The 20,030-nt window shown below is 29.5% G+C and overlaps 1 protein-coding gene across 4 annotated transcripts; it reads left to right on the top strand.

The window, feature by feature from the left end:
- Positions 1-562: 562 nt before the first annotated feature.
- On the top strand, positions 563-14,601 carry LOC103576833 (charged multivesicular body protein 1b). Of its 4 annotated transcripts, XM_053738395.1 has the most exons (5): positions 830-1,668; positions 1,757-1,897; positions 2,563-2,713; positions 12,805-13,270; positions 14,261-14,601. In XM_053738395.1, exons 3-5 carry the CDS (start codon positions 2,692-2,694, stop codon positions 14,373-14,375), a joined length of 603 nt encoding a protein of 200 aa, XP_053594370.1. In that variant the 5' UTR covers positions 830-1,668; positions 1,757-1,897; positions 2,563-2,691; the 3' UTR covers positions 14,376-14,601. The 4 variants fall into 4 exon arrangements, with proteins under 4 accessions (XP_014299814.1, XP_053594370.1, XP_014299813.1 ...); XM_014444328.2 differs by lacking the exons at positions 830-1,668; positions 1,757-1,897 and adding an exon at positions 563-744; XM_014444327.2 differs by lacking the exons at positions 830-1,668; positions 1,757-1,897 and adding an exon at positions 1,926-2,360.
- The last annotated feature ends 5,429 nt before the right edge of the window (positions 14,602-20,030 follow it).

The following is a 20,030-nucleotide window of genomic DNA, read 5'->3' as shown; positions in this document are numbered from 1 at the left end:
ATATGAAATCCGAACAAAAACAGTTTCACTGTAAAAAACGCGCCAAGTCCACGTTCATAGAACTCAAATACATTTGAAACAAAATTTGATTCTTTACAAAAAGATGTGAAATAAAAAGTGATACTTTACAAAAAGATACGAAATAAAGAAGTAACCAAGTAACGGTTATAACTCAAAAATTGAAGAAATTTTGTTGCAAATTTAACAATTGAAAAAAAAATTTTTTAATCGTAGTTGGCGTGCGTCATTGAGTACCCCAAATTTTTTCAGGATTGATGAATGTAATTGTAATGTAAGCAAATTTATAAATAGGTGGACCTTTTAAATGCATAAATATAATTAATGAATTATTATTTCATAAAAGTTTCGCAAAACTGAATTGTGTATGGAGTAAGTCAAACTAATCTAAGAATAAGTTCGAAGAAACTTTAATTTCGTTTCAAATCCAATTTTACATTTTTGTTTTATTCAAATCTTCCCGCGGATAGGTCGAACTGAAGTACATCCAAATAGAACGACCTCTGTAAACAGTATTACTTAGCAGTCAGTGTGCAGCGCGACGAATAATTCGGACTAGTCATCAAGGCCATCAAAGCTGGTTTTAAAGAATAATGTCTTGTTCATGAAACCTTTTCATACCGATAACCAAAATCAATAGCATACAACTGATTAAATAAAAACGGTATTGAGAAATGGCTTGTGATTCATCCGAAAAAATTTGGGGTACTCAATGACGCACGCCAAGTACGATTAAAATTTTTTTTTTTTCAATTGTTAAATTTGCAACAAAATTTCTTCAATTTTTGAGTTATAACCGTTACTTGGTTACTTTTTTATATCGTATCTTTTTGTAAAGTATCACTTTTTATTTCACATCTTTTTGTAAAGAATCAAATTTTGTTTCAAATAAATTTGAGTTCTATGAACGTGGACTTGGCGCGTTTTTTACAGTGAAACTGTTTTTGTTCGGATTAATAAATTAATATAAAATTTCCCTGATAGCCACCCTAACTGTACGTTAATTACAAGCTACTGCAGTATTTTAAAGGTAACTTAAGACGCGTTTTCATTTGTTTCTCTATTCGCAATCAACTGGATAAACGGTACTATCTCTGTTGCACTTGTACATTAAATAGGAACTTTGTCCAAGCTTTTCTCGTAAACAAATGGAAGTTATCAAAAAATTCAAGTGCACTTCGCTAGTTCATAGAGTAAAGCATCGGGTCTGTGTCTTTATTTTGCGTTTAGAGCTTTTATTTCAGAGAAAAGCTGGGACAAAATTATCTGAAAACCGTTCTTAAAGGAGAGTGTTGGAGAGCAAGCAGTTACCTTCGAGTTGACAGTAAATTGTCTGCAACTTTCTATTCAATTTGACTACAAGTATTAACGTCAGAAAATGGCGTTAAGTTAATTGAAAGTTTCACTTCAAATTGACGACAAGTTTTTCTGACAAGTTACATTCAAGCTACTGCCGTATTCTGAACCCAACTTAAAGAAAAGTATTATACAGCCAAGGTTTGTCAGAAACTTTCTCGTTAAGTTAACTGAAAGTTTTGCTCTACAACACTTGTAGAGCAATGTCTGGCTATCAAGGAAAGTCAGTAATGTTCATTTTTACCATGCCAGGGGGTAATCAAATTTATATTTAAAAATGTCTACAATTTGACGGTAAAAAAATACTTAACAATTTTTCAACTCAAATTAACAACAAATTGACATAAAATTTGCCTGAAAATTAACAACATTTTTTTTCTAGTCAGCTTTTGGAGTGAATTTGCATTCTAATTTGGGCAGTAAATTTACGTCAAATTCAATAGCAAGTTGCAAACAAGCTGTCGTAAAAAATGGAAAAGTCCGAAGTTGACGGAAATTTGACGAAAAATTCAACGAAACTTTTGTAAGTAAACTTTTGCTGAAGCAAACTGTGCTATTAGGGGTGTGGCTATCAGGGACTTGTAGTTAAATTGAATTCAAGCTACAGACAATTTACTGTCAACTTAAAAGTAACTGCTTGCTCTACAACACTTTCCTTTGTTACCTTTAAAATACGGCAGTAGCTTGGTAGCTTGTAGTTAACTTACGGTTAGGGTGGCTATCAGAAATATTGAAGTTAACTTGTGGATAAAGTGGCTATTAGAGTTATCACCAGACAGAAAGTCATAACATAACACAGCAGAAATATTTTAAATAATTATTATTGCTGTGTAGTAAACGATTCTTGTCCCACCTATATTTTTTTCACTTTTTCTTCTAATTGTTCTGAATTGTTTATATGAAAGTTTCCAGTTTACAAAATTAAGTGTTAATAATTGATGTGTTGTGAAATTTGGATTGAAAACAGTCACGCTTGGAATAATTCGGTCAGTCTAAAGTTATCATTACAGTATGATATTTTGATTTGACATTCGTCTGAAGTGTTTATGAGTCATATATTTACCTTTTTTTTGTCTCTGAAAATCACTCATTTTCACTCATTATTGCTGTTTCTGTGAAAGTAAAATTATTAATACTAATGTTTTATTATGTTAATTTTATTGATTAATATCTGCTTCATTACTGTAGATATTTGAAAACAATTGTCGAACGACAGATTACAGGCTAAAAGATAAAAGTTTATACAAAATTTACCAAATCGTTTCCTGAGTCAGCTGTATTTTATAATTCATCAAAACGGGGGCCGAACAATCAGCGATGTCTGTCTCACAGATGGAGAGTATCCTTTTTTATTTATTGTAATAAACTATTTTAAACTATTTAGTACACTAATCAAAGTGTATATTATCATTCACGATAGATTTTTTTGACTCAGGAACTACACTGTTGATTTTTTTTTTTTTTTTTTTTTCACAGATAAATATCATTTAACCCTGTTCAGAAAATCTCATAAATTCCAATAGATTCTCATAAATTCCCATAGAGATTTTATAAGAATGAATAAGTTTTATGAGAAATACTATAGTTAAGTATAAAGCCTTATACATACAGCTATAAAAATCTATCGGAGTTTTTAAGCAAGGAAAGTGAATGAAATTTATAAAGTTTTGCATGAATACCCAGGTCATAAATAAGAATTGATTTAGTGTTGGCTTACCAAATTGAAACTTAGAGTCGCTTTTCACAAGACAAACTCGACTTTTTTGACGAAGGTATGAAATATATTTAGTTTTCACCTTGGTTTAGACTTAACTACCTTACTTAGTCATGATTTAAGGCGAAAAAGTCTAAACCAAGTCGACATTGGCTTGGTTTAGGCTTATTCGACTTAAATTATAAAGCGAAAAAGTCAAAATTAAGGTGAAACATGAAAAACAAATTTTACAAAAAAAAAAAAAAAAAAAAAAAAAAAAAAAAAAAAAAAAAAAAAAAACTACTTGCTTTTGACTTGGTTGATCATCATCATCAAGTCTAAAGTAAGGTGAAGGACTGTCGTGCTCGAAGTAAAGACTATGATGGCCACATTTCTGAAAAACCTGGAAATGTCAGGAATTATAAATGTACTGGAAAAATCAGGAAAAAGTCAGGGAATTTCGTTACAAAGCTAGTAAAATTTTTACTTCTGTTACATACTGGGATTCTCCAATATTAATTTAATTTTAAGTATGATGTTAAATAGTAAAGAATATGAACTACATCGTAATTTTAACAAAAACTATAGCAAATTTTAAAATGAGACATTTTCAAATTGACACCAATGAAAGTCTAGTCCACGATTACAATGTTAACATCGTAAATTTTTTAAATTTAATTTCCGATTATGTTCAATAAAATCAGTGTATTGAGGCAGAAATAAATGTCAGGGATCAAAATCAAGATTTAAATAAGTTTTGACTTATGTAAGAAACAATAAAATGTGAAATATCCGAGAAAAATATTAAAAATTGCGTTTTTTCTATTTTTTTTCTTGATAGTATGATTTAAACTAAAAAACAAGTTAGATGACATTATATGATGATCGAAAAAAACAATAAAGAGGAAAAGTTGGTATGATTTTACACATAGACATATTTTCGTACAATTAATTAATGTAACGGGACGGTTAAGTCCACCTCCGTTTAACGGGAGGCCGGTACCTCGCCCTTTTGGGCATACTCGCGCTGCGCAAATCCCCTATTTTCCACCATAATATTATAAAAGCGAAACATTGAGCAAGCTCAATATTGGCGGATGTTATAACCCTTAGGATCAGAGATCCTTTGCATGTGGGTGCCGAACCAACAGCCACTACGAGTCCGACCTCAAATGGGCCCATGCACTCCTTCCGTCTCAGGAAATAAGGAGACACTTGGTTGAAGTGGGGCTTGGAATGGGCCCCCCATAATACCAATTTCATGTATTGGTCGACATACCACAGTTGGTCGAGAGGGGACGTGGTCTCTTCCCCTGCCTTCCTGAGAAGACACCCAGTTATATTTTCGTACATTACATTATGATTTATCCGGAAAAAAATAACATAAAATGTTATTATTTTAATTTCTAGCAATCGGCGCGTTTCATTGAATTTTAGAGCTGATTAAAATTTGAAATCAATCGGTTTAACTGTTTCGAAAATATTTGGAAAAACCCGTTTTTTACCATTTTTTTCTCCAACGATATCTCGCGAACGAATGAACCGATTTTGATGGTTAAGGCGGCAATCGACGTATTTTATTGAGTTTTAGAGCTGATCAGATTTTGGAATTGTTTGGTTAAGTGATTTTCAAGATATTCGCAAATTACTGTTTTCTATCATTTGTTTCTCCCGCGATATCTCTCGAACAAATCAACTGATTGAGATGGCTAAGGCGGCAATCAACTCTTTTCATCAAATTCTAGAGATAATGAGATTTTGAAGTCGATCGTTCAAGTCGTTTCTGAGAAATCACTAAAAAACTAATTTTTTTTTTTTTTTTTTCGTAATTTGCTAATATTTTCGAGTCTACTTGATCAAATAATCTGACATTTTCAAGAAAGTTGATGGCCAACAAGCTCTTTCGATTGCCACCTCAACCATCCAAATCGGTTCATTAGTTAAAAAGTTACAAAGAGTTTACACACACACACACACCCACATCATTCCGAAAATAGTCAGAATAGCTTCAAATAGCTTCTAGGACCTCAAAACATCGACATCTGATAAAAACTCGATTTTCGACTCAAAAACTATGGAATTTAGCGACTTGACTTATAGGGCTTTTTTTGAAGGGAATAAAATTTCCTATAAAATTCCCATTTACATTTTTGGTGTACATTCATTGGTTTACGTTCTGCAAGTCAATAAAGGTCAATTTGATACGAAAAAAAGACTTCCTCAGCGGACATCAGTGAAAGAGCTGGAATTATAGCTAAGTTACTGTGGGCATTTTTGTAGAACACCAAATGCCCTACAATTTGCAACCAAAACCGCGTCGATATCATAAAACGCAGCTGAGTATCAGAGAGTTAAAAAAAAAGTAATTTAATTTACGTGTATTTTAAACGGGAAATCTTTGAAATCAAATGGAAAGTACTCAGAATTTGAATTAAGAGCTCAAACTTGGCAGGAATTTCTTTTTTTAGCACGAAAAACAATATTTTGCTTGGTGAGCAACAAAAAAAAACTTTCACCGGAAACGAAGCACCCTAATATAGATATACTATTTATTAGTCACCAAAGGATCCAACAGAAAACCCAATGAACAGCCGTCTCGAGTTAGGACAACGGAAAGTCCCAGACTATATAAAATCATCTTGCTGTATTTAATTATAATGTACAATTCACGATGTAAACCTTGACTCAAAACTCTAGTTATTTTTGCTGAGTATCAATATATTGAAAATAATAAAAATAATTTTAAATTATTATAGAAATCAATTAAATTGTATTCAATTGTTACTATTATTATTTAATAATCTTTTGCATTAGAAATAATACAGGAATTAATTTTATATTAATACAATTGAATATTATTTTAGGTTAATTAAACAATCAAATTGAATGTAGTGCCCTTTTTTACCACTAAAAGACATTCTTTATTACCATTCGATGCAGAAACTATTGTAACGTTTTGAGTAGGAAGGGCTTTCGACACTCGTGTGTTGCCAACACTCGCCTAACGACTCGTTAACCAATCGCACTCGTTGTCGAAAGCACCTTTCTGGGTTGCAAATTGCGCATTAAATTTATAATTAGATTAGTGCTTCAATTAATTTTTTTTTTATATTTCATAATCCAAAATCAAAAAATTAATAATGATTTTTCAATTTTTAATCCAATATCTATGAATTAAAAATAATTTTTTAATTTTTAATCCAATATCTTTCAATTAAAAATAATTGTTTAAATTTTAATCCTATATTTTTGAATTAAAAATTAAATTTCAAATTTTTAATTCGTAAAGTAGCGTTAAAATGAAATAGCTTAGTTTTTAAATTTACGTTTTAAAATAAAAAATTGAATGAACAATTTCAATTCGGAAAACCAGATTAAAAAATTTCTTTCTAATCTCAAATTCCATATTTAATAATTAAAAAGTAAATCAAAAATTTTATCTATCCATACCTAAAGGGGATTAAGAAATTACATTCCGTCTTTTAATTTTCTATTTTCGTATCAAAAATTAAATAAAAAATTTTAAATTTTGCACATCGGACTATTGTTGCTTTAATTTTGAATTCTCTGTTTACACTGAAAATTATTCAAAAAATTTAATTCTCAAATGTCTCAACTATGAATGATCTTTTTATTTCAAATTCTATTATATCTGACGATCAAGAGTGAGTTCAAAAATATTTAAACTTAAAGGTCACGTAAATCAGTATTCTTTCCTGTTATAAGTGCCGTCAAATTTTTTGTCTTGATTACTTATCTGATTGCGTACTGTATCTAAATTAAAAAGTAGTTTCCAATTTTTGATCCCACGTATTTGAATTGAAAAGCAATTTTTTAATTTTTAATCCAGCGTTTCTGAATAAGAATTAATTTTTGAAATTTTAAAAACTCATTTTGAAAACTAATTTTTTATTTTTTGATTTTACTTGTCTGATTAAAAATTAGTTTTTCGATTTTTAATCCCACGTGTGTATATTTAAATTAATTTTTCAATTTTGAATCTCTCGTGCCGGATTAAATATCAATTTTAAAATTTTGAATCCCACGTCTTTGGATTAAAAATAATTTTTTAATATTTAATCTCACGTTTCTGAATTAAAATTAATTTTTCAATTCAAGTTGTTGAATTAAAAATTAATTTCGTAAATTTAATCGATATAATTTCAATTATGGACTAAAAATTTTTAATTGCAAATATTCTCATTAAAGGATTCGCAACCCTGGCAGCTTCCACTCAATGCGTTAATATACTATTAAAGAATACTCATTTCTTAATTATTTTCCGTTTTAAAATTTCAAACTTTACCATAAAACGTAACTCTTTTGAGCTTGAACAGCTCATAAAAAAAGGGAAGCAAAGATATTTTTGAGCTTGAAAATGTATTTATACTAATGTTTTCGAGCTCCTTGAGGTTGAAAACAGGCGGGAGTTTGGGGGCTGACCCGCAGGGCCAACCGTTGCCCGGATTTTTTTCTGTAAAAATTGTTCTAAAAGTGGCACGGTGCGAATGCGATTGTAATACCATCTTGAAAAAAAATTAGTAGAAATTGATTTAAATAGCGAAAAAATCAACTAGTTAGAATTAAAAAGGCTGTTAGAAAAAAAAAAAAAGAACAGAAACCAATCGTCAGGATCTTCAAGCTATTAACATGCATATTTACGAGTTAAGAAACCAAAAACAATTAAAGTATACATAAGTATTGAACCAATAAGTTTCACTGTAATTATTATTCGTGTATTTATTAATATTTTATAAATATTCTATAAAACGTTGCTATTTATGAAATTTGCTCTAGTGAAAATGAAAAGTTTATTGATATTTTATTATAGAGTAAGTTATATAACAATATCGATTTAAAATTGAAAATTATTCATTTAATAAATAAAAAAAAACTTATGATCATCGACAAACAACAAAATAAAGTTTTATTTAACGACAATGATTGATTATTTATTGAGCTGGCTTATACCATTTTACTTTGAATTGAATAAATATTTTCAATGATTTAATGTTACTACATATGGTCAGGAAATTTCAGTTTCAAAAATCTGTGGTCACCATGAAGACGAATAAGATCAAACTAAAATGAATAAAGTTGTGAAAGTTGACAAAAATTCAATTTAAATCGAAGAAGTTGAGATCTTATTGAAAAATCTTCGGCAAATCGATACTTTCAAAAGAAATTAAGGTGAAGCAAGCCTAAATCAAGTTTAATTTTTTACCCCATAATCTTGAAAGAAAGTAAAAAGCAACTAATTTGAAATATCTTTTCTATGTGATAACCTTCGCGATTTTGACTCCACGGTATTTTTCGAGTATTTTTGAAGTATAAGTGTTATGATGATATAACATCACTATGCCTAAGAGCTGTAAACAGTGTATTGGTTAATTATTTTTACTTTGTTTGTACTGGGTTAATACTGAATTAATAACATACACTGCCTCAAAATTAAGTTGAAACTGCGTTTATTTCGCATTAGTACTGTATCTGTGTCTATATTCTAGTAGCATTCTTAAGAAAGTCTTACGTATAAATCTGTATCTTCAGTCTTCAACACTGAAGGAAAAAAAAATTAAATCAAAGTAATTATTTTTCTTGTTTCTAGAAATACTCCAATTAAGTAATTTTTTTATAAAATTAAATTGTTAATTTTACGCTAAGCGTCCTCAAGCTTCTTTATACTTACATTCTAGTTTCTTGTTAGAGCCCAAGTCCCGCAAGACCCTGTACTGACGCATGCTCACCTTTATATACCCTAAATCCAAAGATGAGTGACCTCGTCTGAGTTTCTACCTATAATGTCTTGAACACTGACTTCTAAGCCTCTTTTGGAATCTTCGTGAACCGAGTAAGACAAACAATACGTTAATAAGGGTAGTACGTGAATTTGTGAAATTCTTTGAATGGCGCCAACAATTTGAACAGTCGAACCTTTAGCTGCCCCGTTGCAATATATATATTAAAGTGGTTGTTAAAAATTAAATTTTCTTTGTTAGACGCCTCATAAAAAGCTTCGTTTGAGTGAAAAAATAAGTGGGAAATTTGTTTTTTTTTTTTTTTTTTTTTTTTATTTTAAGTAAAAAAAAAAACACGTGTCTCAGGACGATCAAAGTAGATTTTTCGATACAATCGCGGTTTTTTAAAAATATCTCATGAAATATGCAGATTAACGAAAAAAATCATGACAACAATTTTGTAGGAAATTAAATTCTTGACAAAAAAAATCATAATAATTTTTTTTATAAAACGTGTATTTATCAAGATGTTTTAAAAGAACTTTTTTTTGATCTGATGAATTGAGCGTTTCAAAGATTACAAATGTTGAAAATAACATTTTTCTAAGTATATAGAAACTATAACGAGCATTATTAATTGATATGTTACGAGTTACGAAGTTGTCTATATTTAACAAAGAAGGTTATTTTTAAGATTCGTAATCCTTTAAAAGCTCAATTGATAAGATCTAAAAACGTTTTTTTTAAAATATCTTTGTAAATAAATATTTTATAAAAAAAAAAAAAAATGATCTTTTTTGTGAAAAATTAAATTTCCTATGATTTTTTTCTTTAATCTGCATGTTTCATGAGATATTTAAAAAGAACGCGATTGTATAGAAAATTGAACTCTGATCGTCCTGAGGCTCATGTTTTTTTAATAAAAAAGAAAAAACCAAATTTCCCATTTATTTTTTCATCAAAAAGAAGCTTTTTATGGGACGGCTGAGAAAATCTAATTTTTAATGACCACCATAATATATATGAGACATTCCACGCCAAGCCAACCACTTTTGACCCCGACCCCTTTCGATTTGGCTGAAATTTTTTTTTCCTTTTCTACCCCATTAATATTATTTTTCAGGAAATTTTTCAATTTTTTTACCCAACTCAAAAAAAGTTATGAGTTTTTCAAGAATAATGCTTTTATTTTTTCAAATAGCTATAACTTCTTCAAAAATTGACGAATTAGGACGTTTTTGTTTTTTTTTTTCAAAATTTTTGTCTTTGAATGTAATTTTCAGAAAAAAATACGAAAAAATTTTAAAATAATAAACTCTATGAAATTTTCGGCTTTTTTGAGAAAAACCGTTATTTTCTTAAAGTCCGCCATTTTTTAATTTTTTTTTATTTTCTCAAAAGAACTTCAATTAACAGGGGTTCGTATTTTTCTCTCTATTACACTCAAGTCCATGAACGGTACTATCTTTGTTGCACTTGTACGGTAGATGGAAACTTTGGCTGAGTTTTTCTCTTAAACAATCGAATGTTATGAAAGAATTAAAGCGCACTTCGCTAGATTAAACAGTAATTTATTAAAGCGCGGTCTGTGTTTTGTATTAAGAGATTTTGTTTCCGAAAAGAACCCAGTCGAAAATAACTGATAATCCCTGTTAATTCTATAATTTTTCCCGCTAATCCCAGAGTGGGTGGGTTTTTCCTTCTATTTTTGTTCATCGATTGAAAATATTTTTTTGTCTAGTTGGACTTATTTTACAAAACATCACTCTGGAAATTTATGAGGATTTATAGACGACTTCAGAGTTCAAAAAATTGAGACGAAAAAATTAATTGAAAGTGAAAATCCTCGAAAAAATTTGGATTTTTTTCATAAAAGTGAAAAAAAAATTGAAGCTGACTGAATAATTTTATTGTAATTTTTTCCAAAACTGCACCTGAAAACAAAGAAAATGAAAAACAAAATCTGATTGTCGGTTGACCCTGCGGGCCAGCCCTAAAACTTTCCGCTGTTTTCGAGCTCCTTGAGCTCGAAAACATTGTTGTGAATACATTTTCAAGCTGGGAAATACTATTATATGCTATTGTTTTCGGAAAAATCTATTTTAGCTTTTCTTTCCTCCACGATATCTTACGAACGAATTAACCGATTGAGTTAGTTGAGGCGGCAATCGTCACATTTTATTGAATTCGTGTGCTGATTAAATTTTGGAATTGATCGATCGAGCCATTTCTGAAAAATTTGAAAAAAACTGAAAAAAAATCGATTTTCGAAAATCGGAGTGTAACCAATAACTTCTCGAATTTTTGAAAATTAATAATTTTCTTAGCGGGAAGTTAAAAATTGCCATTTGGTTTATTTTTGACCGAGTCACAGACTTTCGAAAACTAAATCTAACGCACATTGCTATTTCAAAAGCCTGTGACTTGACTAAAATTAAACTAAATAGGAATTTTTTTTTTCCATTTTCTTTGTTTTCAGGTGTAGTTTTTGAAAAAAATTACGATAAAATTATTTATAGGTATCTTCAAAAATTTTTTTTTTTTCACTTTTTTGAAAAAAATCGAAACTTTCGAGGATTATCACTTTCAATTAATTTTTTTGTCTCAATTTTTTAAACTCTGAAGTCATCTATAAATCCTCATAAATTTCCAGAGTGATGTTTTGTAAAATAAGCCCAACTAGGCGAAAAAATTTTTTCAATTGATAAAAAAAAATAGAAGGAAAAGTCCGCCCACTCTGGGATTGGCGGGAAAACTTGTAGAATTAATTGAAGTTTTTTTTTGAGAAAATAAAAAAAAAAATAAAAAACTTTAAAAAAGTAACGGTTTCTCCCAAAAAAAAGCCGAAAATGTCATAGAGGTTATCATCTTAAAATTTTTTTGTATTCTTTTTCTGAAATGAACATTCAAAGACAAAAACATTTTGACTAAAAAAACCTCTCAATTCGTGAATTTTAGAAGAAGTTATAGTTATTTGAAACAATAAAAGCTTTATTTTTGAAAAACTCATAACTTTTTTTGGGTTGGGTAAAAAAATTTGAAAATTTCTTAAAAAATGATATTAATAGGGTAGAGAAGAAAAAAAAATGTTCTTCCACATTGAAAGGGATCGAGGTCAAAAGTGTTTGACTTGGCGTGGAATGCCACATATATATACTTAATTAATGTAACGTGACCGAAGTCCACCTTCGTTTGACGGGAGGCCGATTTCTCATTCTTTTGGGCATACTCGCGCTGCGAAGTCCTTTCTTTTCTACCATAATATTATAAAAGCGAAATATGAGCATATGCTCACATTAGCGTACCCTTTAGTCATGCAACGCATGTGGTGCCTGACTTCCAGCCACCATGAGTCCAACCTCACTTGGGCTTAAACACTCCTCCAGTAATAGGGACGATCGCAGCGATCTTAAGCACAAAATATTTACTTAATACACTATTTAAATAAGCATCAACAGCAGTAGCATAAAAAATTTCAATCAGGTATTAATAACAAACTAAAAAAAGTGTTCTGATCGATCTTAAGAGCTCAGATATACATAAACAGTCAAATATATATATATATATATATATATATATATATATATATATATATATATATATCTTTACGCTTCTAAAGAAAAGTATGAAATGCTGCATATTTTTGTGTCCGCTTGAAAAATAATGTTTTTCGCTGAATAAAACTTTCAAATTAAAAAATGTAGAATGCTTCATGATTTTTCAAATCAACCGTCAATCGTTGCACTATTGGGAATCCCTCGAATTGATAATTTCCAACTCCTTGAAATCATATATTCTTTTTATTTTATTTTATTATGCATAGTATAACTTTATTTAAATCATCTCAACACCACTTTTAATTAAGAGTCATGTTTTCATAAAAGTTTTAAGTATTATTGCATTAGTAGTACATAAATAGGTCTTTTGTATCATAACACTTCGAAGATATAATATTTTTTTCTTGTAGTAAAAATATTATTCTTTGACTAATGATTGTAGAAAATTTATTTAATCTAAAATTTGCTGTGAAAGAGTTGGAACGCAATTCAAAAAAATGCGAAAAAGAAGAAAAACTCGAAAAATCGAAAGTTAAAAAAGCTATTCAAAAAGGAAATATGGAAGGAGCTCGAATACATGCAGAAAATGCAATACGACAAAAGAATCAGGCTTTAAATTATTTACGAATGAGTGCACGAGTAGATGCTGTTGCCAGTCGAGTACAGACAGCTTTGACAACTCGAAAAGTTACACAATCAATGGCTGGCGTTGTAAAAGCTATGGATGCAGCAATGAAATCGATGAATCTAGAAAAAATTTCAGGTTTGATGGATAAATTCGAAAGTCAGTTTGAAGATTTAGACGTCCAAAGCTCGTACATGGAAAATGCGATGTCTCAAACTACTACTACGAATGTACCACAAAATGATGTTGATTCCTTGCTTCAACAGGTTGCAGATGAAGCTGGGTAATTATTCTAATGATTTTTCAAATCACATTACAAAATTCGATTTATTTATTATTACACAAACTACTATACAATGAAACAGTTTTATTCTGATTACTAAATATAAGCACGTGATATATTTTATAGAATAATGTTCGCTAGAAATATTTGAATGCTAAAATATCTCTATGACTGAAAATACAGTAAAATCTCTGTAATATTAACACTCCTGTCCAGAACCATTCCGACGGAATGCGGCGAATTGTGACAAGCCTGCGGTATTTTACCGTGAAGTGAATTATTGCACTGTAAAAACTGTAAAAATAAAAAATTATACAGTGCTTAGCGTAAAAATGCCACAAATTACGGCAAATAGCCGTAATTTGCCGTCATTCGCAGTAGAAATACTGTATTTAAACATAGTAAAAAGTCAATTTTTTGTACGTTTTTCAAAACGATATTAAGGATGAAAAAAAAATTTTTTTTTTTTTAAATAAACAATAAGGCATATGGGGGAACTTATTCAAGTTTCTAAACCTGCCCTCAAAATTACTGTACGACCTTTAGTTGCTGATCAGCATTTAGAGATATTTCGAGATATCGATGATTGAAGACAAAAAGATCCTTTTTGATTTGAAGGCTGATATCTCAGCAGCAAATTGTTGTACAAAGAAAAAAAACGCAAATTGTAGCTAAATAAATTTCCTAAACGAGCCGTAAATTGGTTTTCTTGAACGGAATCCTCCCCTCCCGGACCCAAAAAACAAAACCAAAAAATTTAGAAAATTTTGGTCTTAAGTTATTTCTGACGACTACGCAATAACCGTGGCTCAAAAAATTATTTTGCTAAAAGATCTTCAAACTAGAGATTTCAAGCTGCAAATTGCTTTTTTCTATTTTTTCGTAACGACCATTTTTCACGAAAATACAGCCTTCCAAAAATCACCAACAAATTTGTAAAATTTTTTTGTTCCTTTAGTTTTTTGGATAAGTGTAATTTTTTATTTTCAGATTGGAACTAAATTTGGAGTTGCCATCTGGACAAACGGGTACTATCGGTACATCAACTGCAGTGAGTCAAGAGCAAGATGAACTAACTCAACGACTTGCACGGCTGAGAGAGTGAAATTATGAATGTTAAATCTTTATTATATACATAGTATCTCTATATTGTATAGGATATTGTATTTTTGATCTTTGCCTCAATGTATATTTTTTCAAGTTAATAATTTATATGATTTATGCTTAAAGTACGACTTGAATTTTTTTATAACTGATCAAAGTCACTGATTGTCATCCATAATAACTGAATGTTAAGATACGACATTTCAATATATTTTTCATAAATATAGTAGTTCAGTTTAATTTTTCTTATATTATTTTTAAGATCAACGAGAGGTAAGCAACTTAAACTTAATGATTAGGAGTGAACTCACTTCGTTTTCAGCTTTAGTTTTTTTACATAAGATATTTGTTATTTAGTATACAGTCAAATTCCATTAACTCGGACAGTTAGCTTACGGGGGAGCGGAAATTTCCTGGAAATTCTGACTTATCGAATGCTACTTCTTCTTTGAAGAGTTTTTATCATTTTCGATAGATCATTATGAAATTTCAAATATATACTAGGATGATTTACCTAGACAAAGTTAAAAAAATTACGGAAATCGGTTGAGTATTTGAGAAATGGTAGCAATTTGAAATTTTCAAAGGAACAAAAAATGCCGCCACTTTCTCAAATCAATTTTGAACTGCAAGATTTAGGTCATTCTCTTTAAAAAAAAATCGAAACTGATAAAGTAAGCTTTGATTAATAATTTTTATTTTTTATTTGATGATCAAATCATTAAGGGGGATTACGAGTGTGACCGCATGAAAAAACATGATTTTCGGTAGTTTTCCTTAAAGAAAACTACTGCTTGGAAAGTTTTAAAGCATATCTCTGTGGATTTATAATCAATACAAGATCAAATTTTTGGACCAAAGAATTGAAAATTCAAAGAGTTATTTACAATCTTCCAACGCTCTAAAGAAAAAGTCCCCCCACTGCAGTGATAGTGACCTTCACAGTGCATGAAATAAAAAAAACCAAAAAGTTTATTAAACTAGAAGGTATTTTCTACATCATGGCCCTCGGGTTAAGAAAAAAATTGAAATGTAACAACATGACGAAGTTTTTAAAAAAAATTTTATATTTTGCGCGAAAATTTTATGATTTTCGGCCTGCCAAAATTACACTTTCGATTTGATCAGAAAACTAGGTTCATGGTTCATTTTTACTGGTTTTATTGAAGTCTAAGTTATGTAAGTGAGGTTTACTTTCATTCCAGTTGTCGCATGGAATTGTTTTCTTTTTTTTTGTCCATTCAAACATTATTCCGTTGAGATTTTTTCATATAAGTTGTATACATTCATATAAAATCAGTGAGAAGCATTATGCATAAAAGATATAATATGACACTTTTTTTTTTAAATAAAATTCTTTTGAACTTACATTATCATATTCAACGTGACTAATGAGTTGGCAAATGTCTAAACAGATGAATGCTCTCTAGAGCGATTTCACTCTATTGTGTAAACGCTTTACACGACTCCCATAGCTTTGGATCATGTTAGATTTATACCTGCTGACAGAAGTAAAATGTAAAGATCATTTGCTACCGCAACAATACAATGACTTATTTAATTATTCTTTCTTGATTTTGAGAGTCATTGCCTAGTTATAAATAACCATGAATAATAATACTTATTATTCATAAATACCATTATATACAACTATATATGATCATATCTAATTATAAGGGTCCAAAATTTTGTGAACAACAATAGAAATAAAAATCGTCCTACAGTTGACTCTGCGGGCCAGCCTCAAAATTTCCCGCTGCTATCGAGCTCCTTAAGCTCGAAATCATTGTTGAAAATACATTTTTGAGCTTTCCGAGCTCGAAAATACTTTTGTTTTCCAAAAATAACGTTTTTTACCATTTTTTCTACAACGATATCTTTCGCATGAATTCACCGATTGAGACGGTTGAGGTGGCAATCGACGAGTCTTATTAACTTCTAGAGCTCATTAGATTTTGGAATCAATCTATCAAGCGAATTAAAAGTTATTAAAAAAAAACATTTTTGGAAAAATTTTATTTTTGGAATATCTTCGAACGCACTCGACCGATCAAGCTCAATTTTTTACGACTTTCAGATATTAATAAGTCGCGTCGAATGACATCTCAACAATCAAAATCGGTTCATCCGTTCAAGAGATAAATATTTACATGCATACGTACGTACGTACACACATACATACACTCGGACATCATCGTGAAATTAATCAGGATAGCTTCCTAGAACCTCAAAACGTCAAAATCTGATAGAAATTCTGTTTTCGAAAATCGGACCGAAACCAATAACTTCCCGAATTTTTGAAAATTGACAATTTTCTGAGTGGGAAGTTAAGAACCATTTTTTTCTCTAACGATACCTCTCGAACGAATTGACTGATTGGGGCGTTTGAGGTGGCAATCGACGCGTTTTGATGAGTTTTAGAGCTAATTACATTTTGAAATCGATCGATTGAGCTGTTCTTACAAAATTTCGAAAAAACTATAATGACTTGAGCGAATCGTTATTTTTGTAATTTTTATTTAATTTGTATGACAACGGTTCCTCTTGAATGAATGAACCGATTTTGATGGTTGAGATGGCATGCGTCACCGCCTATAAAATTTTAGAGTTGATAAGATTTCAGAATCAATCGATTGAGCTGTTTCTGCAAAATTAAAAAAAAACGATAAAGATTTAAGTAAATCGTTATTTTTGAAATTTTTAACCGGCAATATCTTTGGGAATTATGAACCGACTTTGACGTTCCAGGTGATATTCAACGCGATTTTTTGATTACTTACGCTAAAAAAACATATTGGCAGTTAGTTCAACGATTTAGATTTTATCAGAAAAAAACACTTTCAGAATTCTTTTGACAACGTTTGCTCTCGAACTGATTTTGATGATTAAGGTGGCATTCGACGCGGTTAATAAAGTTTTAGAGTTGATTAGATTTTGGAATCAATCTATCGAGCACATTACAAGTTATCAAAAAAAAACATTTCTGAACAAATTTTACTTTTGAAATATCTCCGAACGTTTGGTACCGATTATGCTTATTTTTTCAAAAATTGTTGAAATTAATGAACCACTTCGAACGCTACCTCAATGAGCCAAATCGGTTTACTGGTTCAAAAGTTACAGAAAATTTATATACGTACGTACATTAGTATTCCAAAAAAAAAAAAAAACAAATATGTTTTTTTCAACGTCTTATGAGCTCAAAAGTTACTTTACATTATTAAAAAAATCCTCACCGAATTTCAGCGAGATATCTTTAAAATTGAGCTATCACAAAGGAGGGCTCCCTTTCCCATTTAAATTACACGCGAAAATTTTTCATTTTAGTTTTTCGTTATTAAGACTATGAAAAGATTTTTTATTTTGGAGTTTAGTCCTTAAGAATCGATTTTCATATAAGGAGCCCGGTATGGAAAAAATATGAAGTGTAAGATCTACTCAACGAATGACCTCGTTACGTTTTTATGCGCAGCTTATTCTGCACACCTTACACTTTTCAGGCGTGAGCATATAGGGTATCATACGGGGCAGCGTACGAATGCATAGTATGTATACAACATACCTATATATATATATATATATATATATATATATATATATATATATATATATATATAAATATATATATATATATATATATACATATATACAAATTTTCTTTTATGGTATACAAAAATTTAAAGTATAATTAAAAATAAAAATTTTTATACCAATCCGGACTCTTAATAGTGATGTTAAGGTTTGCCTCAATCTATTTTTCTATTTTCCATTTAAATAATAAGGAAAAAAAAATTTTTTTTTAGAATTTTCTAGCTCCCAAACCAATCGACGGATTTTTATGCCCAGTGAATATTTTTGTAGAAAATTGAACGCTCTAAAAAAAAAGTCTCCTATCATGTTTGATAAATCCCACTGTTCAAAAGTTATTTAAGCTTCAAGTCAAATTTATAGAAAATTTTGGGATATTTTTACTTTTCCGGCCAATGTATCAGTCTTTTAAAAAAATGTCGTAGGAACTATTTTGTAGATAATTTTATTCCTTACAAATTATTACGAACAAAGTTTTTCGGAATTCCACATTGTTCACAAGTTATTTGTATTTCAATGTCAAGCTCTTAAAAAAATAAATTTTTAATTAATTTTGAGAAATTTTTCCGCGTTATTCTTGAGTTTTAAAACTTTAAAGTCGTTTTCTGAAAATCATGCATATTTTAATGTTCCTGAAAATTTGTGTCAACAAACTATTATCTATTCTACAACTTTTCAGGAGGTTCCGGTCGTGGGACCTTCATGGCTACTGTATTTTTTCGATTATTGAAAATTAAAAAAATTTTTTTTTTCATTATAAATTATTGTCCGTACCAATTTTTGACAATGTACACTTGTTTTTCTTACATATTAAACATTGATTTCCGTATTTTTTTTGTTCTGAGTAGGGATTTGGAAACAGTAAGCAAAAGCTAATGCTATTTATGAGCAGTGATAACAAATGTTTTCATTTATTGAGAAACAACTATTTTGAAGCAAGGAAACATTAGATTTGCTATATAATTCAGCAAAGACCATCACAGGAGATCAAAAATAACATACAATTATTCGATAAAGTGACGGAGCTATATTAACTAAGGAGTACTCTAGTTCATAAGACAATCGTTAATGTAAAATTTTTCAAAGACCACGAAAATAATTAAAAACATTTGTAATACAGTTTCGTTGCTTTTTCGAATAATTGTATGATATTTTTGATCTCTTATAATGGTCTTAGCTGAATTATATAGCAAATCTCATGTTACTTTGCTTCAAAATAGTTGCTTCTCAATAAATGAAAACATTTATTATAACTGCTCATAAATAGCATTAACTTTTGCTTACTGTTTTCAAATCCCTACTCAGAACAAAAAAAATACGGAAATCAATGTTTAATATGTAAGAAAAACAAGTGTACATTGTCAAAAATCGGTACGGACAATAATTTATAGTGAAAAAAAAATTTTTTCAATTTTCAATAATCGAAAACAAACAATAGCTATGGAGGTTCCACGACCGGAACCACCTGAAAAGTTGTGGAATATATAATAGTTTGTTGACACAACTTTTCAGGAACATTAAAATATGCATGATATTCAGAAAACGTCTTTAAAGTTTTAAAACTCAAGAATAACGCAGAAAAATTTTTCTAAAAAATCATTTGTATTTTTTTTTTTCAAAAATACAAGGAATAACGAAACTTTTTTATTCTTTGAATTTTTTTAATTAATATATTTTTCAAGAAGTTATGAGCAAAAAACCATGAAAAGAGCGGTTTTTTTGATAATTTCATATCTTTTGAACCAATGATCAAAAAAATCTCAAAATTTAGGAGAATGAGTTTTTTGATGAGTACTAAAAAATATAAAAAAATAACGGAATTCAAAAATTAAAATTTTTAAAACTGTCCAATTTTGCGTGGAATGGCCCATATATATATATATATATTAGGGTGGCGCAAAAAAACCAATTATTTTTTTTTTTCGATCTCGCATGAAAATTTGTTGGTTTATGATGTTTTAAGAAGCCTCTCCAAAAATTAGCTCGATAAAAAATTTTCAAAAGGTCGCTCAGGAATTTTGAAAATATTAAAAATGATTGAAATTCGAATTTTTAATTTCTAAATTTT

This window comes from Microplitis demolitor, chromosome 1 (genome assembly GCF_026212275.2).
Source record: "Microplitis demolitor isolate Queensland-Clemson2020A chromosome 1, iyMicDemo2.1a, whole genome shotgun sequence".
NCBI classification, from domain to species: Eukaryota; Metazoa; Arthropoda; class Insecta; order Hymenoptera; family Braconidae; genus Microplitis; species Microplitis demolitor.
The sequence above is the reverse complement of the archived record's forward strand: the minus strand, read 5'-3'. Positions and strand labels throughout refer to the sequence as shown.